This window comes from Gopherus evgoodei, chromosome 2 (genome assembly GCF_007399415.2).
Source record: "Gopherus evgoodei ecotype Sinaloan lineage chromosome 2, rGopEvg1_v1.p, whole genome shotgun sequence".
NCBI lineage: Eukaryota > Metazoa > Chordata > Testudines > Testudinidae > Gopherus > Gopherus evgoodei.
Window position 1 is genome coordinate 65,618,762 of NC_044323.1, and position 24,197 is coordinate 65,642,958.

The 24,197-nt window shown below is 40.4% G+C and overlaps 1 protein-coding gene across 2 annotated transcripts in view; it reads right to left on the reverse strand.

Moving 5' to 3' along the window:
* Positions 1 to 24,197, reverse strand: part of COLQ (collagen like tail subunit of asymmetric acetylcholinesterase) — a 66,922-nt gene that overhangs the window by 14,978 nt on the left and 27,747 nt on the right. For both annotated transcript variants that reach the window (XM_030549330.1, XM_030549331.1), the window contains exons 2-11: positions 23,729 to 23,841; positions 21,660 to 21,764; positions 17,548 to 17,592; positions 16,591 to 16,617; positions 14,351 to 14,422; positions 11,669 to 11,731; positions 6,086 to 6,112; positions 5,379 to 5,423; positions 4,546 to 4,581; positions 3,428 to 3,508 (exon numbers count right to left, since the gene is read on the reverse strand). In XM_030549330.1, the coding sequence (XP_030405190.1) occupies positions 3,428 to 3,508; positions 4,546 to 4,581; positions 5,379 to 5,423; positions 6,086 to 6,112; positions 11,669 to 11,731; positions 14,351 to 14,422; positions 16,591 to 16,617; positions 17,548 to 17,592; positions 21,660 to 21,764; positions 23,729 to 23,841 (614 nt within the window). The remainder of the gene's footprint in view (positions 1 to 3,427; positions 3,509 to 4,545; positions 4,582 to 5,378; positions 5,424 to 6,085; positions 6,113 to 11,668; positions 11,732 to 14,350; positions 14,423 to 16,590; positions 16,618 to 17,547; positions 17,593 to 21,659; positions 21,765 to 23,728; positions 23,842 to 24,197) is intronic.

A 24,197-nucleotide genomic window follows, 5' to 3' on the forward strand; every position in this document is an offset into this window, starting at 1 on the left:
TATAATAGTCAGGTCAGCAAAGCCTTAAAATAACATTTTAAAGTTTTTTTAAAAAGAGAAAATAAAAAATGATATCAGCATAGCTGATCAACAACACAGAGGGAAACCCAATTTTCAATCTTGAGTATATAAGGTTAGTGCTCAAATTGACATTTAGATACTCTGCGAGTACTTGGATGCTAATGTCCAAACATGGGATTTTGACTCCTAATTTAGGGCCAGATTAAAGTACCCTTAATCATGCTAAATGTTACCTTACACCACAAGTACTCCTATAAATCAATGGGATTACTTATTGCGTAAAATACTACTTAATGTCACAAAGCTCCCAAGCTCAAAAACTGGTAAGATCAAAAGTTACTGCAACTCCAAGTATTAAAGCAGAACTGTGAACACTGTGCCTTCTCTCTATTTAAGCATCAGAGGTAACATCTGTGCCCATTCCTCTGGTGGGACAAATTAACATAGTGTAAGAAAGATGTCAGAGGGCACATAGCAACTTTTAAAAATTCACATCTGAAAGGGCAAAATTCTTCATGCTGTATCATGTGACAGACCCATTTTGCATATTCTACATTTGGTTTGTATTCTATTTTTAGGATTAACCTTGCGAAATACTGGTATTTAAAAATTTCCCACACAGTAAGACATTATCTTACATGGACTTATTCCTATTGGCACTGCACCACCAGCAAATCAGACCAATGATTCAGATTTTCAGTGCTGGGTGTAACCATCTTACAAATAAAATACCTGCAACTGGCCATTGAACATAAGCTTCTACAAAGGAACTGCTGGAGCTCCTGCAACTGTGTGCAAATATTATTGTTTAAAATTGGTTCAGGTTGTAAAGGAAGCAATATGAGGAAACATGCACTAAAAATGCAACTGATGATGTGTATTAGCTCTTCTGAGTTCATAATTAATGTAATACTTTTAATTACTTGAAGAAATGTATACAGCTTGTATTGGAGAAGCTTGCATCAATTTCTATATACAATTATCAGCTTTTACCCTTAATCCCAAAGAATTTGAAGATGTGAGTTCTATACATATAATTATTCTGAACCCTCCAAAAAGAACAAGTTACTATAATATTATTTCATCTTGTTAATCTTTTACCAGATTTCAATTATTTTTATTTTAAAAGTTGCTACGTGCCCTCTGTCACCACTTTCAGAGTGCATGGATTTATCCTTTGTATGCAGTACTATGATGATTGGTTCCATTCATGTAACCAGGATGATTAATCAATGCGATCTCAGGATCTACTCCATAAAGAGGAAGAGACAGTAAGAATGTTTTATAACAGCCTCCTTTCTTTACATTGAGGTGTGGTAACCTCCAAGGCCCCAGCAATCGGATCCATGTGGACGGACGCCCATGCAAAGTCCATTTGAACTCAAGGGGGCTGTGCATAGGCACAAGGGTCTATCCATGTGGATCCAGTTGCAGGACTGGAATTTAAAATGGTACCGGAGGCGTATTTAGTGCATACACATACTGTGTTTTTGAAGTACAAACCAATGGTTCTTGTGAGTCCACAATGTATTAATCTAGTCCATTAGAGTGCCAGGTGTCTCTTTTCCAATGCACACAAGCAGTTTCACTCTGAGTCTGGTCACCGTTTAGCCAAGCTGAATATATTTAATCTTCCCTCATAAATCAAGTCCTTCCGCCCCTAATCATTTTTCTTGCTCTTCACTGAACTCCTCTAATCTGTTGATATATTTCTGGAATGTGGTGCCCAGGGCTGAACGCAGTATTCTTGACATGGCGGTCTTGCCTGAACCATATGGAGATGGATTATAACCTGCTCCCTGATGTGACACCTTTGGATACACAACCAGAGCCCCCATTTACTTCAGTGTTACTGCCTCTCAGTTTTCTACTTCTTACTAATTATTTGTATTTTATATTCATTCATAAATCAGAAGGCCAGAAGGGACCACTGTGACGCATCATCTACTCAGCCCTCAAAAGCTACAGTTTTCCATCAGGAAATGAAACTCTGGCCTCGAACATGACAGGCAGGGATCCTCACCACTGTGCTAACAAGGAAGGGTCTAGAAGTGCAGTTCTGATGGGATTCAAACCCACAATCTTTGAATGCCCTCCCAGCTCTAGAAGTCCAATGTGCAACAGAGCCACTAAAAGTGCATTTAAGTCCTGCTGAGATTTGAACTCAGTTTGCTGGATTGACAGTGTAGTGTACCAGTCATTACATTGTGCAACCACTAGCATTATCCCCTTGATGTATTAGTTCCAAGCTGAAAGTAATGTTGCTATTTCCTACACATATTTCTAATTTTGCACCACTGGACAGTTTGTTTTAGGCTCAGATGCCACGTTGTGGTGACTGTTGGTAAATAATGAGAGTGGAATGTTTCTGATTCCAAACCAAACTTGGAAAGCAGACTATAAAGGCTTCCTTCAATTGGTTACTTCCAAAACCTTTACTTAGGGTGGAAATGGGATACCGTGCAGTGTTTACACCACGGCCAAAGAACTCTACCCCACTGCTGCTGAGGGCAGATGTTAGGGATGCTCTGATCATGTACAGTGGCTCCTCAACTCCACGTGGGTGAGAAAGGTAGTTGGGGAGACTAAGGATCAGATGCTGGCCTTCACTGTGGCCTCTCCAGTGCCCCAACAGGTCCATAAAGCCAGCTTACCTGTCTGGCTAAGAATTCTCTTAGCCTGAAGTGACATCCCTTCTCACAGCCCCCAGTGGCAACAGCATGGCTAGAGTATCCCTACACGCTGGGTATCCCTGGCTGTCATAACCATCCCTTGGGTTATTGACATCTGGGGAGAAATTAGAGCAGCCCTGACTCCAAGCCAGCCTCAGTATTGGGGATCCACAAAGGTCTTGTGAAACCACTGTTGCTCCCAACACTTTGGGTCCTGTCCTGTGCTGAGTATACCAGAGAACCAGGCCCTGAACTGAGTTGAGAGTCATAACGGAGATACCCTAGCTGCCAGCTCTGACAGGGAAATGTCTACAAGGGCAGGGGTGTGAAGCCTATCAGCTGTAAGAACCGCGCCCCTTCAATGCTGTTTGGCACTCAGAGGGAAGATCACAGCCCTGTCTGAAGTTACACTCAACCAAAATCTTGTCATGCAGGAAAAATTACATTTCAGATAACATACAGCCTGACCTTCAACCTTCAAATTCTGACTGTATGACTGGCAAGGCTTGAACTCCTACACAAGTAGAACACTTACACTATATAATGTATGTATGCACACACGCGTGCTCATGCACCCCCCCATATATATTCAAAATCATTCAATTTCTATGCACAAAAAGTGGAGAGAGTCAATGTAACAAAATACTGGGGCATGAAATGACAGAGGATCTAGTGACTCATCACAACCACACAAATCCCAGAAAACTCTTAAAGAGAAAACATAGGGTTCCTACTTGTTTGCCTCGTTTTCCTGGTCTCCCAATAGGTCCTCTGTGCCCAGGCACTCCAGGTTCTCCCTTTGGACCCATTTCTCCCTTAGGGAGTTGGGGGTGGGAGGGAAAAAAAGCAGGTCTTAAGTAGAGAAATACATATTAAATTGGTAATATGTGTCTTATACAACACAGCAGGTAATTCAGTACATTCAGTGTACACTATTAGGCTATGTGAACAGTCTGGTCCTAAGAGAATACCATTGTTGTTGTAAAATATATTGCCAGTGCGTGGTTATAACTAAATACTTTAAAAAATACTTTAAAATTTTAACTTATTTTTTTACCCACAATCCCTCAGAAAGGTCCTTCATCTAAAAAAGAAGCCCGCTGGGGAAATTAGAAACAGGCTAGCAGACGTGGGGTTTTTCAGGTAACTTGGCTAACAACCCTCTTTTTGACACATTTCAAAGTATCTAGCTTTGCTGCAAGGATTCGTAATTAATAAAATCACCAGTAAGAAAGGTGACCAGCTCTCTCCTCTGCTATCCCCTTCAGAAGTAGCCATTATTTTCTTAACCTAATTTCTCAGACAATTATGATTGTTACATATAGACCTTCCTTTAAGGATTCTGCCCATAAAACAATCTTTAAACCTGAATTATAATTATTTGTCTAGTTCTTGATTAATGGAGATACCAAAACCAGTCAGGGTAAGCCCTGCTATTTAGAAGCAGGTCATTCTAAATCATAATATTATTTAATAGAGATGTTTAGTAACACCATGCAATTGGATTGGCTATGAAGTTACAAACCAAAGTTTGGAAACTTAAAGTGGGAGCAAGTTTCTGATCAAATATTCCTGAAAATGAACTGAAAAAACAAATGAACAAACAAACAAAAAAACCTCACCTAAGCCAAAACCCTCTGTCTTCACCTAAAATAAAAAGACTTCAGGGTCTGGTTCAAGGGATGCAAAATACTGGTCATCTAATTAAAATGAAACTCTCAATTTTCTGGCACCCTTTAACCAAGATCCATAGTTCTGGAACTTAGATACTGCTGAAACCACTTAATGAACCAAGTGTCTATGTGGATGTTTACTCAAATTTCTAAGGAGACTTTATATCATGTTTACTTACTTTCTGCCCCAGCATTCCAGGGAAACCTATATAACCCTGTAAAGCAAAAGACAAGAGTAATCATAAACATGCTGAGTGATCTTTGATAGCATAACATCAGTTTTTGTTTTGATATACTCCAAAGGAGACAGTGTATTGGGGTTTTGTAGCCAATTTGTCCAGACACATTTTCATTATAAATGGGCAGTAGCCTCTTTGTGCCACAGTAGCTTGAAGATGAAAAATCCCTGGTGGCCAGGGCTGTGTGTGGCTCTTTTAATTAGCCAGGATGGGCTACCAGAGATCTCGAGAGTCTTAACACAGTGCAATATGCTCAGCATGTCCCAGCACCCTAACATGGGAGAATATTCTTCACTCACTGGCTGAAATTTAAAGGGGCCTGAAACTCCTCTTCCTAGCTGTCTGATGAAGGGGCCATATAACCCAAGAATTACTCTAGGGGTCAGTGATGGAGGCTTTTCTGTGAACTCTCCTCCTTAGCAGCAGTTCCACAAATGCCTGGCACGAGAAGGAGATGATTATTGTTAGGCCATGTATAGCTAACAAATATTTTTTGTGACTACCACGCAGAACCTCATTAACCCAAAAAGACCACTGATATTTTGATCTGATAAGGCCAAAGCATTAATCAGATTCCTGTACTTACTTTGGGAGGGATTCACTTTCTATGGGGTTAGAAATTTAATTTTATGGTAAAAATTCCACATCATCAAATCTCAGTTTATTTTCAGAACAATATGATATTATCAGCTAAAACCATTTGAAAAGGATTTATAAATGGCTTATGTTTGCTCAGGTTTAATTTAAAGCTACTGTGAAACCAAAATATGTACCTTGTCTCCTTTGAGGCCTTTGTCACCCCTCTCTCCTCTGGCTCCCTGGAGGGGTGGGGGGGAATGGTAGAAATAAAGACAATTTTTACCATTTCATAGGGAATTTTTTTCTTGTCTGTGTGAAGCATTAAACAGGGGAGGACAGTTTAGTAACATATAGTAACATTCGCAGTGTGTTGCTGACAGCAGATTATAAATTCACTTAAAAACGTTCCTTATTATTAATATTTATATTACAGCAGTATCTAGATTGGAACTCGTTGGAAAAAAGGGCACATTTGCTAAACTTGAATTTTTTCAACCAGCTCTAGTCTGGAGTCCGCAAACATTGTGCTATGCGTTATCTTCACACATGGTAAGGGACTTTCTCTGCCTCCCAGAGCCTATGATGTAAACAGATGATAGACAAAGGAAGGATTACTATGCTCATTTTACAAATGGGGAACAGAGAGAGAAGATGATTCACGCAAGTTCAAATAGGGAATCAGGAGAAGAGCTAGGAATTAAATCCAATTCTTTGGGAGCTCAGCTCAGTGTTTACACCACATGCCCATCTTTCTTCTCAGTACAAGTCTTAATACCACTCTCCTTTCACAGGACTTTCTGATTTCACATCCTCAGCATCTCAACCTGCTAATGGGCATATAGTAAATTTCTACAATAGTTTCCATTATTGCTTACAATGTTTAAGTTATTGTAACACTGACCTTTTCTCCTCTACTTCCAGGGTAACCCTAAAAGGGAAAGAGAGACATTTGACTGCTTCACATTTTCTAGATCTTCCAAGAAGTGAATTCACATCTTGCAAATTTAAAAGTCGGGGGGGGGAGGAGCTTAGATAATTAGTTGCATCAGCTTCTAAATCCAAATGTTTTCTTTGTAGATTGTAAGAGAGCAGAGAAAAAGTATAGCTATGAAGGTACAAGACAAAGGTAAGATATTCCAGCCCATAAGACAGCATGAAAAAGCCGGCAGGTAAAGCAAGCATGCTAATCATGTTTGAAATTGCTTTAAAAACAAAAAGAGCAGAAAGCAAATTCAATTACTCGTTTAATTAAATCTTATCCAGTCTCTGCAATTAAGAACCCCAAGCAATCTTAGAAATAATTTCCCAATCACCTTTTTGTAACTCCTAAGTGGCAAATATTAAGTGAAGTCCCTACAATATGTTTTAGTTGGCTTCCAACGTGAAGATTACTGAGACTTTCAGTTTTTCCTTCTTAAGAAATACCCAACAAATAGCCTGGGAGCACGTATAATTCCATGCTAAGTTAAGGATAAAAAGCTAAGGGAGGTGTCATTTTGTTCATAAAAATCCACAGAATCATAATTTCAATGGTATCACCCTCTGCAGCATAGCAGGAGGACTTACCCCCTCTCATCCCCATCACCCAGCACCAAGTCCTTAGGTTTCGATAATACAGTATCATCAGAAATGGGTTGAAATTGTGCATCATTTGAAATCCTTTTCTACTATGAACACAACAGTACCAAATATGGCCTAGAATAATTATGTAAATATGTATTTGAGAAAATATTTAAAATCCATTAAAAAAATTATACTTTAACATGGGTGTGTCAAACATGTGGCCCTAACACAGTTAAATTGTGGCCCTTGACTGGCAGTACTGTGTTATCAGTTAATGCTCAGGACATGATACCTGATTTTTTTTTTTTATGTTACAGGGTACTATAAAATGGAAGGCCAGCTGAGTTGATTTGCCATGACTGGCAAAAAGAAGAGGCAGTTCACAGTGATATTGATGATCAGCTTTGTTTATTATGCCAAAAAGGTTGCAATGAGGCACTAGTTTAGATGTCAGCATTCAGCCAGACATTACTGGAATCCATTTGCAAATGGTTTGCATATAGTTACACAACGTACATTACATAACACAATTCATTACAGTCCCAAAGTATTTTATTACATAATTCTTGTTTTTACCTTGGTCTTGCTTCTTTTTAGCTATCAATGGGGAGATGAAGAGTAGCGACTAGTAGCTGAATCTCGGAGGAACTGGTTAAACACAATGTTCAGTGGCACCTTACACGCTAAAAGAAGTGCAACACAAATTGAATTTGGCAAGGCAGGAGAGGAAGTATATTGAATACCAGGAAAAAGTTGAAGATACTGGGACAAATACCTGCTGTGGGCAAATCTTTGCTGCTCTTTATTTGATCTGTCAGGACGGCTAATTGGAATTTGCACCTCGTAGCACTGGAAGACTTTGTGAAATACTTTTTTGCTTTAGATTTAACCTGCACTGATAGCCTGGTACCTTCCTGAAATAAGAGAAAAGTCTGATCCTGACGTATGGGAGGAATTTCAAAGAGGAAATTGGTTTGTGAAAAGGTCAGCAGTTCCCATCCGTGCACTTGGTTCAGACAAAGCCCTAGGGCATAAACATAACAAAGAACATCATTGAGGGGTTGGTAGGCATAGTACAGCATCCAAATCCTTTTCCCTAGTTTTTCCTGACAACCCCAGAACTCCATTGAATTTTGAACAAAACATTAAGTATGGCTGAGATGATGTCCAAGAAATAACCAAGCACCATATAGACTTATTAGGTGCTGTTAAATGCCAAGAAGGGGCTATTTTAAAGCTACAGGACAAGCTTACGCCACTGGCAACGCACTTGTGTATGATGGACCTGAGCTCCTCAATATCATGACGAAAGCAGTCTTCAGTGATGAGCTAGCTAGAGATGTCAATTGAAGGGACATTTTGGGTCATGTCTTGTATGAAGCCTTCAAAACCCAACAGATAAAGCTGTGCTTTAATGCAAAGAAGAAAGTCAGAGTGCAGATGGCAGGGACTACTACAGAGCTAGCCACAGACAGGTCATTGTTTGCTCCTCTCCTGATCATGTCTAGATCTCATCAGGATGTTGATCTACACGAGCCTTTGGGAGAGAACAAGTTTTCCATGGTATCACGATCCATGTTCGAATGAAATAGAATAATGCATGTTTCAGGTGAACAGCAAACTAACACACATTTTGCATGCTCTTCCTAAGCCAGCACCTACTAACGGTGTGACTAGTAACTTATGCCTGCAGAGGCCTTTCAGCATAGCAGTCAGATGGCATGGCTGAGGTACAAGCTCTCATCAAACCAGAAACAGTTCATACCTGCTGAGATTTGGCTGAATACTTCATAATGAGGATACAGAGAAAATACTGGACTTCTGACAAAGTCCTCCTGGTGTTTGATATGTGTGCAAAGGAATCAATTAAACATATTGCCAGAAAGAAGAGTCTTCATGATATTGAATCCATCCAATACAAAATCACTGACTTCACAAACATCTTCAATGTCACAATTAAGAAGCTACTGTCTCATATTTGCATGAAGTACAAATTAATCTCATATCTTGCAGGAAAAATGCTCCAGCATGTGAAAAATTGCTCACAGAATTTCATCATCACATGGCATAATGGAGCTGCTGCCTCGCACTATTCAGTGGAGTTTCTTGGTAGTACCATGAGGAGACTGACACTAAAATTATCTTGCATGCTGTCAATGCCACAGAGAGGAGGGCTACTAAACTTTGGAGTTTTGCACAAGACACAGCTGTCCTAATGCTCTCTGTGAGACACTACTCAAGGCTTCAGCAAGATTCTGGTTTTGTGCCTGCTGCTGGAGAACAGAATCACTATCTGTCCCTCAGAGATGTGTTCCTATCACTCAGACCTTAAAAGCCACCTCGCCACTCGGTGTCTACAGGATGTGACACTCCTGGAAGGTTGGCTGGAGAAATCAAATTATTTTACTGGAATACATTTGATTTAGCCACCATAGACTCTCACCTCACTGTGAAGATGTTCAGCAGGGCTGAGACAGTTACTGATGAGGTCAAATGCACTTGGAAGCATTCGCATGTTGAGTTTATTATTTGACGACCAACATTATGACACTTGAACAGCTAGGTTGGTGGATGTTTTCCAAGAAGCAACGGGCGAAAAATTGCCACTGACAAGCGGTGTGTTTATACCTGCTATCAAGAGGACAAATTGTCAAGCAGTGAATGACTTCAGGATGATCAAGCACATCCAAAACTGCCCTCCTCTGTTGGGCATGGATGGGTCTGTAAGGATGGACTGATCACATCAGTTGTGTGTGAAATACCAGGCATTCCTGAATCAATCATTCAGCTAATCAAATGCTTGTGTGAAAAGACCAGATGCTCACCAGCCTGCAAATGTTTGGCCAGAAGCCTGCCTTGTACAGAGATGTGTGAGCGCGGTGCAGATGAGGACAACTTTTTTGATAATATGTCTAGCAGAGGTGCCTTGGACAGAGACAACACTGCTGACTTTGATGAATAAATGTTTTCAGTCCTACATGTCAAGGCTAATTTCCCTAGGATCATCAAAAATCAACATCCTTTTTAGATAAGCAACGCATACCTGTGTTAAAGCATAATTCAAAAAAGTTGATTTTTAAATATTTTTTCAACACACATCTACATCAGGGGTAGGCAATCTATGGCATGCGTGCCAAAGGAGGCACTAGAGCTAATTTTCAGTGGCACTCACGCTGCCCAGGTCTTGGCCACCGGTTTGGGAGGCTCTGCATTTTAATTTAATTTTAAATGAAGTTTCTTAAACATTTTAAAAGCCTTATTTACTTTACATACAACAATAGTTTGGTTATATATCATAGACTTACAGAAAGAGACCTTCTAAAAACATTAAAATGTATTACTGGCACGCAAAACTTTCAATAAGAGTGCATATGAAGACTCGGCACACCATTTCTGAAAAGTTGCCGACCCCTGATCTACATAATTGTCCCAGGTTTGCACTGCATTTGTGGTAGAAAGGGCGTTCAAATAATACCAACTCGATTCATTTCCAATGACGTTGTACTATCAAAATTTCCCTCAACTCGAGGAACTGGTGCTGGGAGACCATGAGGAGGGTCAGGCAGAGTGCCTGCCATGCTGTAGAGGATGACGCCATTGAAATGATGATTCTGTAGATTTATACAAATCATATGACACTCACCTTCCCTTTCTATCACTAAGTTGTCCATGTAATGAAATTTTACTACACTACGCTCCCAGACTAAAACGGCTGCATCTATTTCTTCTTTCCTGCTCCATTTTTGAGTAAGATAGTGACATAAAGAGCAGGATAAAATAACACACTCTCTGCATTGGTCAGCGTACAATTGACATTTGAGTTCGGATCACATTTGGAAATCCTTGTCGGTTGCATGAGAGAGATTGTGCTATTCCTGTCATGTTAAAGACATTAGTTCAGCTCTAACATTGAACACAAGGCCTATCCTCAGTGGGTATGTGTCATGGGAGGGCATGGGAGCACTTAGGCAGCTTACTGCTTTCTTTGTTTTTTATTACTTTAACTGTTGCAAATTTACAACCTACAAAAAAATATAGATACTAAGGCCATATATCTGTTCTCCTGTCCCCTTCTCTCTTCAGATCCAAGTGGGCAGCACAGTCTTCATATCCTGTACCACATGCTGAACAGTTTGAAGACATGTACACAGAGGAAATGTCCTGAGAAGTATCACAGCACAAATGTTAACTGGCTGCTCTTGTACATAGTGCTCTATTTCCAACTTGGCATCACAAATGTAAAGCAAATCAGTGACCCAAAGTTTTGCTCAGAAAGAAAGTTCTGGCTCTTCATACAATTAGCATCCCAGGCAAGCCTGGAAATTCCTGGAATCTAGGTACTGAGACTCCATAATGAGCAGAATAACTGTGACTGATTGTGTCTGAATTACTGGGGTATTCACACCCCTCCCACTAAGCCCACATAGTCTTGATGGCAATCTACTCTTTGGTTGTTCCAACATTCAGGCAACGAATCTCAGTGAGCTAGCTTCAGGACATTGTACTGCATGTTCTGTGCAGCTCCAGGGTACCCCCATTAAAGCCTCCCTCTCCCACAAGAGAAATAGGTTTCAGCACTTTTGAGAGAAGGATTAAGCCATCAGAGAAGAGACCTCATATTTTACCTTTTCCAGTTCCCTGATATTTTGTGTCATACACATAAACATTCAGAAGCCATAATACACCAAAACATTTGTGTAAGAAGCTAGGAAAGCAGTCACAGCAGGCCATATTGCACAACCCTTTTCAGCTTCAAGAAGAAAATCTTGTGGTTTGAATTGTGTGTAAAAGAAAACCCCAAAGCCTACTGTTATTTGAAACAGAACCAAAATCTCCACAAGTGCTTTCTAACTAGTTCATGAGGGAAGCAACAGAGTGTTAGAAACTGACGTCTGAATATATAGCAGCTGGATTAACAAACCTTTGAGCCAATTGGTCCTCTTGTACCTTGCAATCCCATCACACCCAAATCCCCCTTTTCACCCTAAAGGGGTTTAAAAAAAAGAGTTAACAGCTGTGGCTCTTGAAAGGTGTCATATTGGAACAACTGATTATTCCATTTTTGTGTCAAATGTATGAAACATGCCTGACTTTAACAACTCTCAGTGTAGTTTTATAGTATAAATCCAAAACTGTATACTGCCAACTGACTTAGCCTGAGTCATCAGGCATTTTCTCATTTCTTCCAGTGTCAGCTCTTTGGGTATGATTTTCTTTCTAAGTAATATATGCTTTAGTTTTCCCAGACCCTGCACAAGCATATGTGGGTAAATTATTCCCAGAAGCATTTTCCCCTATGCCAAGGCATATAGACTCAACCTGGTGTGCCTTAACGATACCACCTTCCTGGGTTATAGTGACCAAAAGTTGTAGTCTGCTGGGATCCTCTTGGTATGAAGGGATAAAACCTGGCTGTTTTGATTGCCTGTTAGATGAGCATTGGAGAAGGGTGAGATCTGGAGTCACTGCAGAAGTAGCAACCCTAGCAGGGAGGAAAACTTGGGCTCTTTGTGCTCACTGCAGAAGGAAGCGCATTTGGCCTTTCCAGCCTCAGTGGTGAGCAAGATCTTCATGCTGGATGCAGCCAAGAAAGGGGAGAGTTAATGGAGCTGAACAGAAGACTTGGTGAAGCAATGTGGGAGAAAGGAGACCTGGAAGAAGGCTATGTCTAAGGGAGACTGGAAACCTGAAAGAGAACTAATGAGGAAGGAAAGAGAAAGGAGACCTGGAAATGGGGAAAGAGGGAGAAAACAGCCCATAGGAGGTTTGTAGAAAGAAAAAGGTGTGGAAGAATAACTAAGTGAAAGGAAGGCCTCTGGAGGTTGGAAAATGGGAGACAGAAGACCTGGATGTGGAAAATGGGAGGAAAGAGGAACATACTTTAGGGAAACAAGCACAGGCACCTATAGAAATCTATTTAGGCCAAGCCAACCTTACCATAGATGGGTGGGAAACAGAAATAAGTGAAGAGTAGAAGACACAAAGGAAACAAGACACAAATCTAAAGAACAGAAGAAGCAGGAGGAGGAGGTTGATAGAAGCAAAAGAACAAGAAATAATGTAGGACTTGGAGCCAAATTATGAAGAAGAGATAAAGATGAGAAGGAGTGGGGTCTGTAAGGAGTAGGGTAAAAGCTACACTAATAGATGATACTGGAGAAAATCATCTGAATACAGAAAAAAGAATGAGGAGTGCTTGTGGCCCCTTAGAGACTAACAAAACTATTTCAGCATAACCTTTTGTGGGCTAAAACCCACTTTGCCCAAATAAATTTGTTAGTCTCTAAGGTGCCACAAGTACTCCTCGTTCTTCTTTCTGTACAGACTAACATGGCTACCACTCTGAAACCTGAATACAGAAAGGCGCCCTTCACTAAAGGACTAGAATTCATGGATAGAAATGGCCAACTGAACCAGTTTTTCATTTTTAAAATATAGTTAATCTGCTCTCAGACCTCTAAGTGTGGAGGTGCTAGATGGCTGTGCAATCCTCCCATTCTCATTGCTGCCATTGGGGGAAAAAACTGGTGCACATCATGACTTTTGAGAGGGATCACCTCCCCACTCCCACCACAAATGGAGCACTGAGCCCTTTAATGCCAATGACCATTGTGTCGATTAAGTTCAGAGAAGCCTCAAAATACTGACTCTAGCATGTACAGTGTCCGGTTCCCACCAGCATGTCCCTGCAGCTCTTAGGCAGAGGGGCAAGGGGGCTCTGTGCGCTGTCTGTGCCCACAGGCATCAGCCCTGCAGCTCCCATTGGCTGTGGTTCCTGGCCAATGGGAGCTGTGGAGCCAGTATTTGTGGCAGGAGCAGTTGGCAAAGCCCCCTTGGCTGGCCCTCCCCCTAAGAGCTAAAGGGACATGCTGGTCAGGGCTGGATAGAGAGCCTGCCAGCCCCCTCCACCCAGCACCAGCAGGGTCCTGGGTCGCACACTGCCACCCCCGGCACGGGTCCCGGTCCACGTGCTGCTGCCCCCCCAGCACCAGCAGGGGTCCCGGACCACAGCCTCCCAGCACCTGCGACACCCTTGGACAACACCCCCACCCCTGAGCAGCAGCCCAAGTTTTAGTTAGAGTTATATAGTAAAAGTCATGGACAGGTCATGGGCCATGAATTTTTGTTTATTGCCCATGACCTATCCATGACTTTATTAAAAATACCTGTGACTAAAATGTTGCTACTGCAACCCCTGACTTGAAGTGGATAGCTCAGTGGTTTGAGCATTGGCCTGCTAAACCCAGGGTTGTGAGCTCAATCCTTGAGGGTGCCATTTAAGGATCTGGGGCAAAAATCTGTCTGGTGATTGGTCCTGCTTTGAGTAGGGGGTTGGACTAGATGACCTCCTGAGGTCCCTTCCAACCCTGACAGTCTATGTAAAGTGGTTTCCATTATATACAGAGTTTACAGTTTGCTTTAATGGCTCTCAGCACCCCCAGCATACAAACTGTTCCAGCACCCCTGATTATTAGCAAGTCTCAGTTAGACTTGATTTGGCAATTTTAATTTAACATATTATAATTACTGAAGGGCAAGAAAAAAATCACCCATTCTGCTCAATATATACAAATTCAATGTAGTAAAAGTGTTAAAATGTTACCTTAGGTCCCATCGGCCCAGGCCATCCAATTGGTCCTGGCATTCCGGGGACACCTGGAGGACCTGGTCTACCCTTAAAAGGAAACAATCAAATATTATGAAAATGGGTTTAATATCATTCCAGCATATAAGGTTCTATCACAGAGGAGAGGCAAATTAGAGAAAAAGTACTTGAATATATTCAGTACAGTATCTTCAAGAAAATAAATTGCAACTGATACATTATTTTGGCTTTTTTTTTTAATCCCAAGGAGTCCATAGTATGCTTTCTGTTGATTCTAAGAAGAGAAGTTTGGACTCTCAGAAACAAATATATTCTAATGCATAATATATATATATATATCTGTGCTGGAAGTATATATAGTATATATAGATCAGTGATGGGCGAAATCTACATGCAATTTACAAGATTCATCCTTAAAAACAGGATCAGTAAACCAAAGTCTACCCACATGTATGGCAATTTAAATTAGAAGTAACCCCTTGTAGTTACACCAATGCAAACCAAATATACAGTAAGGGAGAACAGAACTAGACCACAGTTGGCAACTTTCAAACGGTAAATAAGCATCCCGACTTTCACACTAAGCCAAAAATCAAGCTAATCCCATTTCAAAACAAGGCCAAAACAAACCAGTCCCCAAGAACCCCAACACTCTATGGGACTGGATCCCCCCGGCGTGCAGTCTGGGACTGTGGTGGTCCCGCTGTGCACCCCTGACTCTCTCCCTCCCTTGCTCCCGCTTGCCCCCCCTTGCCCCTGCTTGCCGGGAGATGATTAAAAAAAAAAAAAGAAGCAACAAGCTACAACAAGCTACAACCTACAAGCCAAACAAGTAACAAGCTACAAGCCAAAAACTAGCCAACAAGCAACTCACAAGCCAATCAAGCCAAAAAGAAGCCCAATGTCTATATTTTTTTACCGGTTTGGCATGTCTGAACTAGATCCATCACATTTACTAACACTGCATTTCTATAGATTCATTTTACTTTCTTTTTCAAATGTTATCCTACGATATTGATATACTTTATTAATTATGACTATGTTACTTGTAAAAAAACCTCTAGGACCAGATCCTGGAGCTACATTCATTTACACCAGCTGAGGAGCTGGCCTTAGAACTCCAATCAAGACCACCAGGGCTAAAAGTATGTCTTAGAATAAGCCAGCCAACTTTCACCGAGTAGTCGTGCTCACTTACTCTAGGACTGAATTTGGTGATTCTGATGATTTTAATGAGAAGAGCAAGTATTCCAGTGTCTAAGATATGGCGTCTCTCTGAAATACTACTATTTGGGAAACTCAGAGCTATACAGGTCATTTATTTCTTTTCTATCTGGCATTTGAAATCTAAATAAATAAATACTATATACATAATTCTTATATTTACATACATCTCTACCCCGATATAACACAACCCGATATAACACGAATTTGGATATAACGTGGTGAAGCAGTGCTTTGGGGTGGGGGCGGGGCTGCGTGCTCCGGCGGATCAAAGCAAGTTTGATATAACGCGGTTTCACCTATAACATGGTAAGACATTTTGGCTCCCAAGGACAGCATTATATTGGAGAAGAGGTGTAATTTGAATTAATTTGAATTAATTGATTTGTGCCTATTGTTAAAATATTCGGTGTATTATTTAAAAGAGTGGCTCTTTTCTTGGTGGAATGACCTAATCTCTGCATATCTCTGATTTCATCCTGCAGAGGAATTTTTGGCTTCTTTTGAACATTAATTACATTAAAAGGAACACTTAGCCAGTGAGATGAAATATTTTGTATCATGGCATTTAGGGGCACATACTGTTGACAATATAGCATGACTCACGTGTCAGCAAATGCAAGGTTGTAGTCAGCACATTATGCTGGTGCCAGAACCCCTCAAGTATAATCACTAACAGTTATTTGTCTTTTGGCACAAAGGTCATTTAATTGAACCCTATTTTCAATGAGTGTCTGACTTAGGCTTGTGTTTCTCTGTGGATCAGTCAGGATTTTAATTTTTACTTTTTTTTTTTAACAGCTTTTGTAACTGTTCCCAAAGTCTACTCCCTTGGGCACAAATATCTAGCTCAGGTTATTCTCTACTCTCTTTTAATAGTGTAGGTAGGAACATATCTTGTTATCTATTTTGACACAGAATTCAAATTGACATCTGAGTCAACCCCTAATAGCTGCCACATGTCAACTATGAGGCTGGTGCATGAACCAGATTCTATAAACCTTGATTCGTACCTTTCTTCCTGGTCTGCCAATTTCCCCCTGCCACAGGGAAAAAAACATATTAGTCATGGAGATACCAAGTGAAGAACAGCAGCTCATAAATTAATGTACTCAAACTGAATTCAGAAGATCTGAGTGTCTTGGACTTTACTCTATGAGCTAAAGTGGACTGAACTCACATAACAGAATAAATGGCATCTTCAATTATATTTGGGTCCCAATTCAGCAATCCCCCCCTATTCAGCAAAGCACTTAAACATATGCTTAGCATTAGGCACATGCTTAAAATTAAGCTTCTGTTTAAGTCCTTTGCTTAATGTGTATGGACTTAAAGATTTTGCTGAATTGAGGCCAAAAAGATTAATGTGAAAGCTATTTATTGTATCTTGAATGGACCCATATATTAGACATTGCATGGGACGGCTCTGCTTCCCGTTTCTTCAAATAGGGTATGATTTTCAGATATTATTATGCAATTTGGGACCATTGACTTCCAATGTGACTTGTGCTCCTTAAGTGCTTTTGGAAATCCCACCCAAAGGGTATAAGCAATCAGCCTGTACTACAGCATTTTGTAGATATAGAAGGCGTCAACACGAAAAGCTGTACAATAGGCCTACAATGAGACTGAAGAGTTATAGCTGAAGCTTTAAATTATAGCCTGAAACTGATCTACAGCATCCAGCTGGCATTAAAGCAAACTCCCACTAGGTGACCAGATAGCAAGTATGAAAAATTGGGTCCAGGTGGCGGGTAATAGGTACCTATATAAAACAAAGCCCAATATTTTGGGACTGTCCCTATAAATTTGGGACATCCAGTCACCCTAACCCAACCCACCCAAAGACTCCACTACCATCAAAAAAAAACCCCAAACCCAAAAGCAAAACAAAATCCCAGCCACCTGCTCTCTTTCCCCTACCCTACAAACAAACAAACAAACAAAACTCCAAAAGAGTTAGTTTTTACTTTTTCTCCTTTTGGTCCCATCACACCAGGAATTCCTTGTGGGCCCTAAAAAGAAAAGTGAAGGAAATTGTAAACTTACATTAGAAAAAGTACCCATTTATTGTTTTCCTTCCCCTGAGCTCTGTCTGTAGGGCTGCCCAGAGGATTCAGGGGGCCTAGGGCAAAGCAATTTTGGGGGCCTCTTCCATAAAAAAAAGTTGCAATACTATAGAATACTATATTCTTGTGGGGGACCCTGTGGGACCAGGGGCCTGGGGCAAATTGCCCCACTAGCGCTCCTCCCCCTCCTCTGGACAGCCCTGCCTGTCTGTCCTGAGAACTGAGAGTTCCTCTGGGAAGTGACTTCCACCAAGTTCGCAGGTGTTTGACATGCCAGTTCAGGCTCCTTTTTAATTGTAAGTGCTGTGGCCTCACTGAATGGCAGAAAATGGGGAGGCCTCGTGCAGTGAATGAAGAAAGGGCAGTTTTGAGGTGTGGAAGAAATAGCTGGAGTGGAGCGAAGGGGCCAAACATCAAGAAAGCTGATGGAACTCTGGAGAGCAAGAGATGGAAAGAATGCTGAAACTCGTGTGGAGTGCTAAAGGATCAAAAATTGAGGAGTTCTGCTCAACCAAAGTGACTTTTCAGTGCTGCAGCTCCCTTTTCTTTACCTAAGATCTCCTCACTTTCTACAACTTCCTTCCCATCTAGCCAGGACCTTCCTTCCATTTAACAATAAGAGAAGGGACAGATGGCTGCAAACTATAGGGATCAAAACCTCAAAGTTGAAAACCCCTGATTATGGAAATTTTGCTGGGATTTTAAGAACTTCTCATTTTAGTGAACTGATATGATTTTTTTATTGTTTTGTTTGCCCCCCAAACAAAAAAGGTTTCTAACAGTGAAATCCACCTTTCATTTTTTTTAAAAATAGTTGTGAAACAAATGTATATTTACCTCCTTGTAAATGTAACAAAAAGGGCAAATATTTGCTGGTTACATTTATAGGGTGAATTATTTCACATAATTCCAGTTGTGAAAATGAAATGCCGTGCTCTGAAATATAATATTTATAACTGCTGTTGTTGTAGCATTTTTAAACAAGGAGGTCCAAATTACTTTGCAAAAGATCTTGAGTCTGTCAAAAAAAATTCTGTTTAATTAAATCCCAAACTAAGTTATAGGTCTCAGTATCTCTAGTATAAATTTCTCTCGTGTTGTCTGATGTCTAACTCAGTCTAAGGCTGTATTTTAGCTCATTGGGACCTGAGGAGACTCGTTTCAATGAGCTGAGCAAGGGAGGGGACTCTACACCTCATTGGGCATGCTGGCCTGACCGATTTAAGTATCAGGCCATAAAACTGTATCAAACTATTTCATTTCTAATTTCCCCGAAGTGACAATTGAAATCACTACTGTGGCTTTGGTCACCAGAACACAGGTTATGGGCAACGATGACACAATCCAGAAGTCATTATTCAGGAAGGCTACGAAGAAGGCACTTTTGAAACTCCAGTCCCTCAAACACCACAGGTGGGTTTAGAGTTTTAACTGAAAGAGGTGGAGGGATTTCGACACTTCAGGTGAAGTTATCTCTACCATTAAACCAGGGGAGACTTTGAGTCTCAGCTCAGAAAGATTATGAAAAACAACTGTTTTGGTTTTAGAATGCACCAGTTGTCAGATATTTTTTAAAAATTGTCCAGGGGAGGACATCCTCTGAGCCTTGATAGTGAGGGACTTAGCCCCCACCACCCACATTACTTGATTCAATTTTGAATACTGTCTGTTCGTCTCATAGCAGTTATACCATCCAAAACACAATGTAAACTAATCATCACACTGTGTGATTAGGACCAGATTCTATCCTCAGTTACACTCAACTATAGCTACTGGAAGTCAGTGGAGTTATTTTAGGTTTACAGTGGTGTAACTCAGAGCAGAATTTGGCCTGCTATCTGTATATATGAGGCAAAATGAAAATGTAAAACTCATCTCAGATTCTGTAGAGAATATTCAGTTTGTCTCACATCAGGGACATTCAAGTTACAAAAAAAAAAAAAAAGATGTTTGGAGCTACTACCTTAGATTATCTATTTATTTAATATAGTACCAGTATTTCCATCCCATGTGCCAAGAGCTGAAATGATACTGTCCAGAGGATTTTCTGCTCTAAGCTTTGGAACCATGAATCCTTTATAAAGCACATTTCCACAGTTTATAATTAAAAATTCCCAGGGACATGCTACTCCATGATTGTAGTACAACCTGACAGCCAATTGTTTTCAAGTGCTCTAAGAAAATAAATTTCATAAATTCTTTAGCCACTTTATTAATACTATTTATGTCAATGGTAATTGTAGACCACCACATTTAGCATTATTGCTCTCTTAGTTAAAGGAAGAATTGATGTATTCAGTTTTTCAGCAGTTCTGTTTTTAGACTTAAATAACTATTGTCATCTTTCATACATATCGCAGCTTCATAAATCCTTTGGAACATCGCCGAGTACATTGTAGGACTATATAATAATATACATAAGACACTGCTCAATATAGTACAAGAGAACCATGATCATTTGCACTTCACTAATCTACACTCACCATATGAAAAATATGTCCACCTCACCCCATGTTTCAGCAAAGATATAATGACAAGGCACTATAATGAGATCTTCTAAAGTAAGACCTTATTACTGTTACAAAATACACTACAGAATAGTTAATAGTCTACTATGACGTATTATTGCGTAAATAATTAAAAATTAAACTCCATCTGAACAAAGCCCATTAGCGTTGATTTTTAAAATTGTGTTTGTACACTTATTGATTCTTCTGTAGCACAATACATATTTTTGGTATTATTTGCATTGCAGCAGTGTTTAGAGGTCGCAGCCTAGATCAAGGCCCCATTGTGCTAGGCACTGTACTTTTCATAGGAAGAGACAGTCCCTGACCCAAAGAGCTTACAATCAGAGCTGAGTGGAAACTGGAATTTCTCTCCCATGACAAACTCCCAAATTTCCAGAATAAAATGCCATTCTGAATTGCAATGAAAAATTGAAAATGTCCCTGGGAGGAACATTTTAAAGTGATTTCATTTCAAAAGGACCAAAACATTCTGTCACAAAATTCCTAATCCTCTTCTTTACCAGCTAATTTGACAAAGAAAGGGAGGGGAAACAGTGGCACAGATAGATGAAGTGACTTGCCCAAGGTCACAGAGCAGGTCAGTAGCAGAGTTGGAAATAGAAACCAGATCTCCTGAGTCCCAGCCCAGTACCCTAGCCACTGCACCATATTGCCTTTATATAGACTGCATACATTTAATTTATGACGGTATTTCACTAAGATAAAACTGCATAGGTTTTAATCAGTGTTGAGGACCTTTCCTCATAATACGGCATTCATCGCTGTTTTTGTATAGAATCCACCTCTGCAAAACACATCATTTTGTGAGAGCTCCAAGGCTTTATAGTCTTCTCTGCTGACATGTGCAAAACACTGTTCAACTCTTGGACCCAGCCTTTCATTTTCTGGTCTTCAACAGCCTACTGCTGCACTCAGCATTAAGGGGGAGCTTTGTGCCACTCACCAGTCAATACTGGATCCACACTGTAGTGCTCTGGCAAGAGTCTTATCAAATCCTCCATGCCTAGAAGGATGGATTCCCTAGTGGAAATTACTGCAGAAAATTTTCAGCTGGTTCCTACTGTTTCCAGTTGGCAAGTAGGTTTCTAAACAGAGAACTGGATATTCTGCTAGAATACTCATTTCTAGGGCTCTTGATCCTCCAGTAGAAAACAACAGAGACCAATATTAAAAGAAAACCAGTAGAGACCAGTTGAAGGCTTGAAATGATGGTTCCTGAAATTTCCATGGAGGTTAAATGATTCAAGACTTTAGGCTGGTTTAAAGCAGATGAAAATGTAGAGTAAACTCAAGTCTTTGCTTGAAGGGCATTAGGCAGAGAGAGGAAATAGACAAATATATTATTTAACTTTAAAAAAAGTTAAATCTTAGTTTAAAATACTGTGAAAAATTAAATACCATTTTCAAAAACTGCAGCAGTTTTGTAAGGAGCTTAGAATAGATAAGAGCATGGAAGGGTGTTGTCTAAGATGCAGTACTAACCTGGGGGCCAGGAGGTCCTGAAGGGCAATTGAATTCTGGTTCACGTGAAGCTTGTGTTATCTGAAGCTCTTGACATAAATTTTTCATATCAAGGGTAAGCAGCTTCTAAACAAAAAGAAATATACATGTATATATACATATACATACAGATCATACAGGGAGGTGTGAACAATCAATCAGCAACAGTACAGATCTGTAGGGCATTTAATTTCACCCACTTACAAGGATCCAGTGCAGGCTTGTGGTTTATCATGCATGTCTCTTAATGGATAATTAATTATCATCACTTCAGCATATTGTCCCATCCCACGTTTCGTCCTCCCTTCTAACAGCACTGTTGTAACAGTGTGCCAGCACCATAGCATCCCCTCTCAGCCAGCGTGGGACCCAAATCTATTCTTAAACTTGACTCTGCTCCATACAGGCACAATTTATGAGTAACAGCACAGCCTAGAAATAGCATCTTTGCTCTAATAATACAAACTACATTAACCTGTGCCCTGGGCTGAGTAAACTTCACTCTAGTGATATTTAACTGGATGGATATTTATTCGTTACAGGCCAGAGCCAACTCCTTTGACAGTCAGGGGAAAAGCTTCCATTGATTTCAACAGGTGTTGGATAAAGCCCTACATGAGCACAGACTGTAATGAGGGGATAGAGCATGCATCAGGGCCCAGCACAGTATCTTATTCTTAAGACAGAGAGGGGAAACCTAGAGTATCAGTCGAAAAATCTTAAGCACAGTATTAGAGCTGGTTCCCTCAACCACAGTAATTGGCCATCAGTAAATGGCTTGCATTAGCAACCAGCATGCTTATGCCTGGTGGGATAAGAATACTAATACTGAAATGCGTAAGATATGGAGTAACTGGGATTAACAAAACCTGTCTTCACTCGCAAAAGCAAAGATCCACTCCTCAAGCAAGAGTTTAGAACTGAAGCAACGTTTCAGCAGAGAATATTGGGGCTCAGTTCATGAGGATCCTAGAGACACCGGGATTAGTTTGTTTTATATACATTTTGAATAAGAAGATAACAATAAGGTATGCTTTCAGGAAAAATGTCTCTACTTTTGATTATACAGTTGGATTTAAACAGTAGCTTTTAAGTACTGTAGCTGACTAAGAGACTAAACAAAAAATAAGGTACTCATTCTAAACACTAGCCAGAACTTCAGAATATTAGAAAGTTCTGGCTTCTTCAGTTTCGTGGGAGTGGTGCTATAAACCTAATCCAAAACCCATTGAAGTCAAGGGGCATTTTAGCATTGACTTCATAGGGTTTTGATCACACCCTCTATACATTCTTGACAAAATGTATCCAAATAATGATCAAAAATGTATCCACAAAATGATCCAAATAATCCTGTTTCAATGTAAGGGATGAACTAGATGACCTCTTGAAGCCCTACATATCTATGATTCTAAAATATCAGTATAATGTGATAACTTATGTAGTATTGGAAATCATCAGAGTATTTGCCTTGGATCTCAAAGAAAAATAGCTCACAATAGTTGTGGGGCATTAACAAAGAGAAATTAACAAGAGACCAATGGGAAAATTCTCCCTCCCAGGGAGAAAATGTGTGGGAGCCAATGTAGGCTGGTGACAGGTGTAAGTGAGAGACAACACTGCTATGATAAGATAGGCAAGGAGCCAATTCATATCACTGAGTAATGATCATAGCTATACAGATCTGACTGAAAGCAGGGATTCCATACACAGCGCATACACAGAGTGGATGGGACTGTAGTGCTGAGGAAAAGCTGATGGAAATGCAACAAGGAGACTGTTTTGTTGGCTGACCTATTTGTCCAAAACAAACAAAGATGGAGGTCTTGAACCAATATCAGATTACTTAAAGCCAGGCGCTGTCCCACAAGCAATTGGAGACTGAATGAGCATCCATTCAAAATGAAAACAATACAATGTCTCCTATTGCTGCACTGTATGGCGAGATGGGATTGCTGGAATACAACAACCAGAAAGTGCTAAGGAAGGATACACGAGTATTTAAAAAAACAAAAATAGGAGAGGCAAGAGAAATGCTCCCAGGAAATACTTACAGAATCCCAGCCCTGTTTGAAATACGGTGGTGGAAATAACGGCGGTGGAGGAGGGGCAAGGAGACAGCATGCTCTGTTATTAATTCGTTTCTTCTGTTCCAAGCAAGGGAGGTCTGTTCAAAAGAAACACTCAGCCATTACTAACGGGCAAACATTGCTAGATTCAAATGGCTTGAAAAATGTAGGTGCATTAATCTCACTTATGACATCAGTAGCCCATATTGAAAGGTAATGTCTGAGAGGTTGTATAGTGAGACTGTGTAAACCACCAAACAGAAGAGCAGTATTAATTAGCGTGAAGGGCAGATCTTCAACAGAAGGTGCTATGCCCTTCGCAGAAGGAAATGTCCATTGATATTGTGGGTCATTGTAACTGGAATTTTCCTCACATCTATCGAAGGACAAAAGACTTTTGTTGTTCTGCTCTCTTCCCTGTGAAGATGAGTCATTCAAGTAGACTCCTCCCATC